This window comes from Melospiza melodia, chromosome 27 (genome assembly GCF_035770615.1).
Source record: "Melospiza melodia melodia isolate bMelMel2 chromosome 27, bMelMel2.pri, whole genome shotgun sequence".
Taxonomy (NCBI): domain Eukaryota; kingdom Metazoa; phylum Chordata; class Aves; order Passeriformes; family Passerellidae; genus Melospiza; species Melospiza melodia.
This window is the reverse complement of record NC_086220.1, coordinates 9063598-9071108: the sequence shown is the minus strand read 5'-3', so window position 1 is coordinate 9071108 and position 7511 is coordinate 9063598. Positions and strand designations below refer to the sequence as shown.

The window sequence follows — 7511 nt, the reverse complement described above, 5'->3', positions numbered from 1 at the left end:
CCTGCCAGCAAAAGCAATGGCCTCAGTGAAAGGAGCTCAGCTGGAATTTAGCAAAACCAACACAATTTGATCTCTGTTCTGGACTGCTTTGGGTCCCAACCAATCCTTCATCCTGAGTGTTCCCTCAAGCAGGAAACCCCAATGATTAGAAACCCCCTCTCCTCCAAAGTGCTGCCAGTCCCTCTCAGCAGACCCCAGGAATCCCAAAGCACAGCTTTAAACTGCAGAACACGCCTGAGGCATGAAATAAAACCTCCAAGTGTCTCAACCCCCACCTCCGCCCTTCAGAGATACAAATAAACACATTATTTTTTAAAAAAAGTCTTTTTTTGGCTTGGGAAAAACTGAGCAAAGGAAGAGGAAGCCTGTCAGGGGATTAGTCATTGAGACACTCACACAAAATCCTTCATTTGGGTGTAGCCCTGGCTGGGCTCTTGTGCTGCCCAAGGTGGATCCATTGAGGCCTTTTAATAAATCTCTACTTTATTCTTTAATTCTGTCCGGCCTCTGTTTTAGGCCTTTACAAGGCATCATCTGTGCCAGGACCTCACCGCCCTCACAGAGAGGGAATTTTCCCCAATATCCCCTCTCCCCTGGCAGTGGGAGCCATTCCGGTGTCCTGCCCCTCAGGCCCTTGTCCCACATCCACCTTGGAGCCCCTTTAAACACCAAAACCCTCACTCGGCTCACCCTGGAGCCTTTCCCTGTGCCCATTAAAACCTCAGGAGGCGGCACAGCCCCGCTCTGCCCTCACCGAGGCTTTGAAGCCAACACCGCCTCCGTGAGGGACCCGCCCGTCCCTCAGCGGCACCGCCCAACCGGCGCCTCAACGGCACCGCCCCAAGGCGGGGCCCAGCCCGCCCCGCCCCCGGCTCCTCCTCCCCGCCCACCCCAACACAGGGAGCTCCCCGAATCCCGGGAAAAAAGGGGTAAAACCGCCCAAAATAAACGAGGGAGAATTAAATTGCTCTGAGGCAAAACAGCGGCCGCGGCCCGGCCGGGCCTGGCGGGAAAGGCGCTCACCCGCCGCCATCTTAACGGCGCCAAGGCCACGCCCACACGAGCGCGAGGCGCCCTCTGATTGGTGGAGCCCGCTCTCCTCGCCGCGCGAGGCGCTCTCTGATTGGAGGAGCGCGCCCCTCTCTCATCCCGCATCGGCAGCTCGCCGCTCGGCGGGCCTCAGGCGCGGCAGTCGAGCGCCGAGCGGGGCTGATGCAACCCGGGGCAGGTCGGTGGGACCGGGCGGGGAACCGGGGAGGGAAACGGGGAGAACAGGGGGGAACCGGGGGGAACCGGGGCTCCGGTAACCGCGTGTCCTGCCCTGCAGCCGCCGCCATGGAGCCCGCGCCCGGCCCGCAGGAGAAATATCAGCTCATCACGCGGAACCTGCAGGTACCGGGAGGCGGATGGGGCCGGGGCGGCGGCGTCGGGGCTGGGCCGGGGGGACGAGTGGCGGCGTCGGGGCTGGATCTGAGGGACGAGCGGGGATGGGCCGGGGTCGGGCAAAGGACCCTCCAGCTGGATCTGAGGGGTGAGAGGGGCTGGATCGAGGTTGAGCGGAGGAATAGGGGCTGGGCGGTTTGGGTTGGGCTGGAGCGGGGGCGATTGGGGCAGGATGGGGTCCAGGTACCGGAGGGAATACGGCAGGATTGGGGTGCGAGAGGGGGAACGGGGCAGGATCGGGGCGTGGGGAGGCCGGGATGGGGGGATCCCACCGGGATGGGGGCGATCTGAGGCAGGGCAAGCCCAGGGACCCGGCATGCGGGATTTGTCCCAGCGGGATTTGTCCCCTGGGATGTGTCCCTGCAGTTCCCTGTGCTCTGTCCCCTGGGATGTGTCCCCTGGGATGTGTCCCTGGGGGATTTGTCCCTGCAGTTCCCTGTGCTCTGTCCCCTGGGATGTGTCCCTGGGGGATGTGTCCCTGCAGTCCCCTGGGATGTGTCCCCTGGGATGTGTCCCTGGGGGATTTGTCCCTGCAGTCCCCTGGGATGTGTCCCCTGGGATGTGTCCCTGGGGGATTTGTCCCTGCAGTTCCCTGTGCTCTGTCCCCTGGCAGGAGGTGCTGGGTGAGGAGAAGCTCATGTCCATCCTGAAGGAACGGGAGCTGAAGATCTACTGGGGCACGGCCACCACGGGCAAGCCCCACGTGGCCTATTTCGTGCCCATGTCCAAGATCGCCGATTTCCTCAAGGCTGGCTGCGAGGTGGGCACTGCCACCCTGCTGGGTGCCACCTGCAGCTGGCAGGGACGGCTCCCCTGACCCTGCTGCCCCCTGTCCTAGGTGACAATCCTCTTTGCTGACCTCCACGCCTACCTGGACAACATGAAGGCTCCGTGGGAGCTGCTGGAGCTGCGCACCCGGTACTACGAGCAGGTCATCAAAGCCATGCTGGAGAGCATCGGGGTGCCCCTGGAGAAACTCACATTTGTCCGGGGCACTGATTATCAGCTCAGCAAGTGAGTCCTGGGCAGCCAGGGGGCCCTGGGGGACTGGGCTAGGACAGAGGCTGGGGGAGTTAAAGAATAAAGTAGGGATTTATTAGAAGAATCTAATATTCTATCTATCTATATATTATATATATATATATATAATATATATATAATACAGTATTATCCTTAAAAGTAAGGATTTATTAGAAGCATCTAATATTGTGTGTATATATATATATCTAATATTATATATAATACAGTATTATCCTTAAAAGTAAGGATTTATTAGAAGCATCTAATATTGTGTGTATATATATATCTAATATTATATATAATACAGTATTATCTTTGAAAGTAAGGATTTATTAGAAGTATCTAATATTGTGTGTATATATATATATATCTAATATTATATATAATACAGTATTATCCTTAAAAGTAAGGATTTATTAGAAGCATCTATTATTGTGTGTATATATATATATCTAATATTATATATAATACAGTATTATCTTTGAAAGTAAGGATTTATTAGAAGTATCTAATATTGTGTGTGTATATATATATATCTAATATTATATATAATACAATATTATCCTTAAAAGTAAGGATTTATTAGAAGTATCATATATATATATATATCTAATATTATATATAATACAGTATTATCCCTAAAAGTAAGGATTTACTAGAAGTATCTAATATTATATATATATACAGATATGCACACATACAAATTATTATATATTATTTATTATTATTAATAATTATGTATTTTATATATGTATATATGTATCTAATACTATTATACATAATACAGTATTATCCCTGAAAGTGGGCATTTATTAGAAGTATCTAATATTTTATATCTATAAATATAGGTATATGTAAGATATATATGTGTATATATGTTATATATATAGCTAGATGTAGATATATGTAATATATAAATGTAGAAGTATCTAATAATGTTATATATAATGTGTTATTATCCCTAAAAACAGGGATTTATTAGAAGGTCTCAATACATCCACCTTGGGCAGCACAAGAGTCCAGCCAGGGCTACACCCAAGATGAACCAAAATGGTCACAAAATGGATACATGATCACAAGACCTCTCACTTTTATAAGTTCTGCTTCATTTCCATATTGCAGTTAATGGTCCAATTCCAGCTTTAGCCCCTGAAGCCCAATCCTTCTTCAGCCCATGTTGTTTCTGCTCTTGGGCCTGAGATTTGGATCATTTCTCATTGGTCCCCAGCTCGAGCAGGAATTGTTTTGTCTCCCTACTCTGACAGTGGTGTGCCCAGGAGCAGCTGGCACAGCTGTCCCCATGCCCGGTGTGCCCAGGAGCATCTCTCAGAGCTGTCCCCATGCCCACTGTGCCCAGGAGCAGCTCTCAGGGCTGTCCCCATGCCCGGTGTGCCCAGGAGCATCTCTCAGAGCTGTCCCCATGCCCGGTGTGCCCAGGAGCAGCTCTCAGGGATGTCCCCATGCCCCTGGTGACAGTGCTGTCCCCACAGGGAGTACACCCTGGACGTGTACCGCCTCTCCTCCGTGGTGACGCAGCACGACGCCAAGAAGGCCGGGGCAGAGGTGGTCAAGCAGGTGGAGCATCCCTTGCTGAGTGGTTTGCTCTACCCAGGCCTGCAGGTGAGGCAGGGGTGGTGGCCAGGGAGGTGCTGGCACAGCCAGGGCCACAGGGGTGTTGGGGGCAGAGTGCCAAGGTCGTTGTTGTTCACCCCAGTGTCACAGCTGGCGGTGGCACAAAGGCTGGCCTGAGCACAGAGCGAACAGTCTGGAATGTTCCTGACTTTCCCTGGCTGGGAGTGGCCCAGGAGGGGCTGAGGGACAGGGCAGGAGTGTTCTGGCCCAGCCTCCAGGCTCTGTGTCTCTCCACAGGCGCTGGATGAGGAATATCTCAAGGTGGACGCACAGTTTGGAGGGGTGGATCAGAGGAAGATCTTCACCTTTGCTGAGAAGGTCAGGAATGGGGGATTTCTGCCACACTGGGGTTTGAGGGAGGGCGTGGGCACTCCCAAATCCATTGGGAGAAGTGTGTGGGATTTTGGTTGATGTCACAGCTCTCTGTGCTGCTCCTGTGCACAGCCACACATCCCTGGCTGTGACTCTGCCCTTCCTGGGTGCTGTTACCCCAGATCCCAAAGCTTCCTGGAGCCAGGAGCAAACAGGGATTGGGAATTAAAGCTGAATCAGGCTTGGGTCTGACTTGCCTCCTTGTGTTTTCCCAGTACCTCCCTTCCCTGGGCTATGCCAAGCGTGTCCATCTGATGAACCCCATGGTTCCTGGGCTGACAGGCAGCAAAATGAGCTCGTCAGAAGAGGTTGGTCCTGGGTCTGGCTGTGCTCTGGGGGGACAGCTTGGTGGCTGGGGGCTGAGAGGGGACCACCCCAGGGAAGGTGAGCTCTTCCTCACCATTCACGAGTTCTAAGAAGGTGCAGCAACTCTAGCATGAGTTTGTAAAAGCTTGGGTGGAGGGCTGAGGAAATCTCTTGCTGCAGGACTCCAAGATTGATCTTCTGGACCGCAAGGAGGACGTGAAGAAGAAGCTGAAGAAGGCTTTCTGTGAGCCAGGGAACGTGGAGAACAATGGTGTCCTCTCCTTCATCAAGCACGTCCTCTTCCCCCTCAAATCAGGTTAGAGGCTCACCGTGCTGGGGTGTGGGTAAGAGGAGGGGACAGGAGTGTGTCCCCTGAAACAAGGCTGTCCCTGAGTGCCACCTGCCCAGCCCCTGCTCTTGGGCAGGGTGGGTGGGGTGGTTTAGCTGAGCCTTGAATTAATCTGAGTTTAAAACCTGTTTTGTCCCAGAGTTTGTGGTCCTGCGAGAGGAGAAGTGGGGAGGAAACAAAACCTACACGGCCTACGAGGCCCTGGAGAAGGACTTTGCTGAGCAGGTGAGTGCTGGCAGGGGCTGAACCTTCTGCCTGAGGTTCCTGGGAGCAGTCTGGGAGATGGAAATCTGCACTGGAGGAGGTGTGGAGTGTGGCCTGCTAGTGTGGGATGCTCCCAGGCAGGAGAGCCTGGGGAAGAGAGGATGAGTGAAGGGTGTGAGGTCAGGACAGCACCACATCAGCCACATCCTGCAGCAGAGCAGCACTTTAACCCTTCCCAGCTGTTCCCAACAGAGGCTGGAGGCAGAAGCATCCAGAAACTTCTCATGTCCAAGGGGAATCGGGTCTAGGATTTGGGATTCATCTTCCCACCCTGTTTGGTCTCTGTGGCCTCAGACAGGAACATCTTTGTCCTGACACAGGTTGTGCACCCTGGAGACCTGAAGAACTCTGTGGAAGTGGCCCTGAACAAACTGCTTGACCCCATCAGGGAGAAATTCAACTGCCCAGAGCTGAAGAAGCTGAGCAGTGCTGCATATCCCACCCCATCCAAAGCCAGTAAGGAGGGGCTGGGAGCTGGGGGAAGTGGGGTCCTGGGAGCTCAGGGAAATGGGGCTCTGGCCATGCAGGGCTGAGTGGGACAGAGAAAAGTTTTGAAGCTCCAGACTCAAAAGCAGCCATGGAGAACATTGGGAAGGGTGAGGAAAGCCAGCACAGGAGGGACTCTGCTCTCTGGTATAGGGACAAGGATGGAATTCCCTGCAGGGAATTGCCCCCAGGGCCTGCATTCGGGGCTGAGCACCTGCCTGGGTTTGTGCTGAGTGTTGTGACCATTCCCTTCACCCTGCAGAGCCTGGAGAGAAGGGAACCAAGAACTCAGAGCCAGAGGACGTGATCCCATCCAGGCTGGACATCCGTGTGGGCAAAGTGATCAGCGTGGAGAAGGTACGGGGAGAGGGGAGCAACCCTGCCACGTGGTGACATTTGGGGTGTGCCTGGTGGGGCTGGCACCTTCTCTGCCACCCCATTCCCACCCCTGCTCCCCCTGGCAGCACCCAGATGCCGACAGCCTGTACGTGGAGAAGATCGACGTGGGCGAGGCCGAGCCCCGCACCGTGGTCAGCGGCCTGGTGCACTTTGTCCCCAAGGAGCAGCTGCAGGACAGGCTCGTGGTGCTGCTCTGCAACCTCAAACCCCAGAAGATGAGGGGGGTGGAGTCGCAGGGCATGGTGCTGTGTGCCTCCAGGTGAGGGACACGGGGGACACCGGGGCTGGACCAGCCCTCCTGCCTCAGGGGCAGCACCCTGGGGTGACTCTGGTGTCTCCACACCTCTCCTTAGTGTGGGGGAGCCCCGTCAAGTGGAGCCCCTGGACCCCCCAGCCGGGTGCTGTGCCGGGGAGCGTGTCTACGTGGAGGGCTACGAGGGTGGGGAGCCCGACGAGGAGCTCAAACCCAAGAAAAAGGTCTTTGAGAAGCTGCAGGTGAGGCCTGGGAGTGGCTGTAGCTCCACCTCTGGGTGACCCCAGATGTTGCTGTGGAGATGAACCCTCCCAGGGCTGACTCTGCTCCCTCTTGTGCTCCCCAGGCCGATTTCTGCATCTCTGAGGATTGTGTCGCGCAGTGGAAGCAGAGAAACTTCCTGACCAAGCTGGGCACTGTCTCCTGTAAAAGCCTGAGGGGTGGCAGCATCAGCTAACAAGTGCCAGGGCTGCTCTGGGGCCTCCTGCCGCTCAGCCAGGCTCCTCCCAGTCATCTCCCCACCAGTGCTCGGCCCTGGGGGCTCTGGGACTGAACCTGCAGCCTCTCACCCAGAGCTGCCTCCATCATCCATCCCCCTGGGCCCCTGGGGACTGACTGGAGGTGCCACCACACGCAAGGGACTCATGTGACTCATCCCCACGGCCTTGGGGCCACCCAGCTGTGCCACAGACTGGACTCCCTGCCCGCTGGGGTGCCACGTGTGGCTGCTGTGGTGAGGGCAGAAGGGAAAAGCTGCTTCTCCAACCTTGTGTTGCTGCTACCAGAGCTGGGGACAGCCCGGCAGGCCCCGTCCCCTGCTCCACCCCCAGCCCAGGCAGCACCCATGGGGCTGTCCTGAGCCTGTGAGGGGTGTGGGCCTTAAACACTGACTCGGGAACCATCTGTCTGTCATAAAACCCAATAAAATGTCGAGCTGACTGCACGTGGCTGTGCCCATCTGTCCAGGGGAGCTGGCAGCCAGCCCTG

At 55.2% G+C, this 7511-nt stretch overlaps 1 protein-coding gene across 1 annotated transcript; it reads left to right on the top strand.

Moving 5' to 3' along the window:
- Positions 1-1173: 1173 nt before the first annotated feature.
- YARS1 (tyrosyl-tRNA synthetase 1) lies at positions 1174-7462 on the top strand. Its single transcript, XM_063177649.1, has 14 exons — positions 1174-1228; positions 1328-1392; positions 2057-2203; positions 2282-2457; positions 3954-4083; positions 4333-4413; positions 4683-4775; positions 4954-5089; positions 5262-5347; positions 5707-5842; positions 6135-6229; positions 6337-6530; positions 6625-6766; positions 6871-7462. The coding sequence occupies exons 1-14, from the start codon at positions 1213-1215 to the stop codon at positions 6979-6981; spliced, it is 1608 nt and encodes a 535-aa protein (XP_063033719.1). The 5' UTR covers positions 1174-1212; the 3' UTR covers positions 6982-7462.
- The last annotated feature ends 49 nt before the right edge of the window (positions 7463-7511 follow it).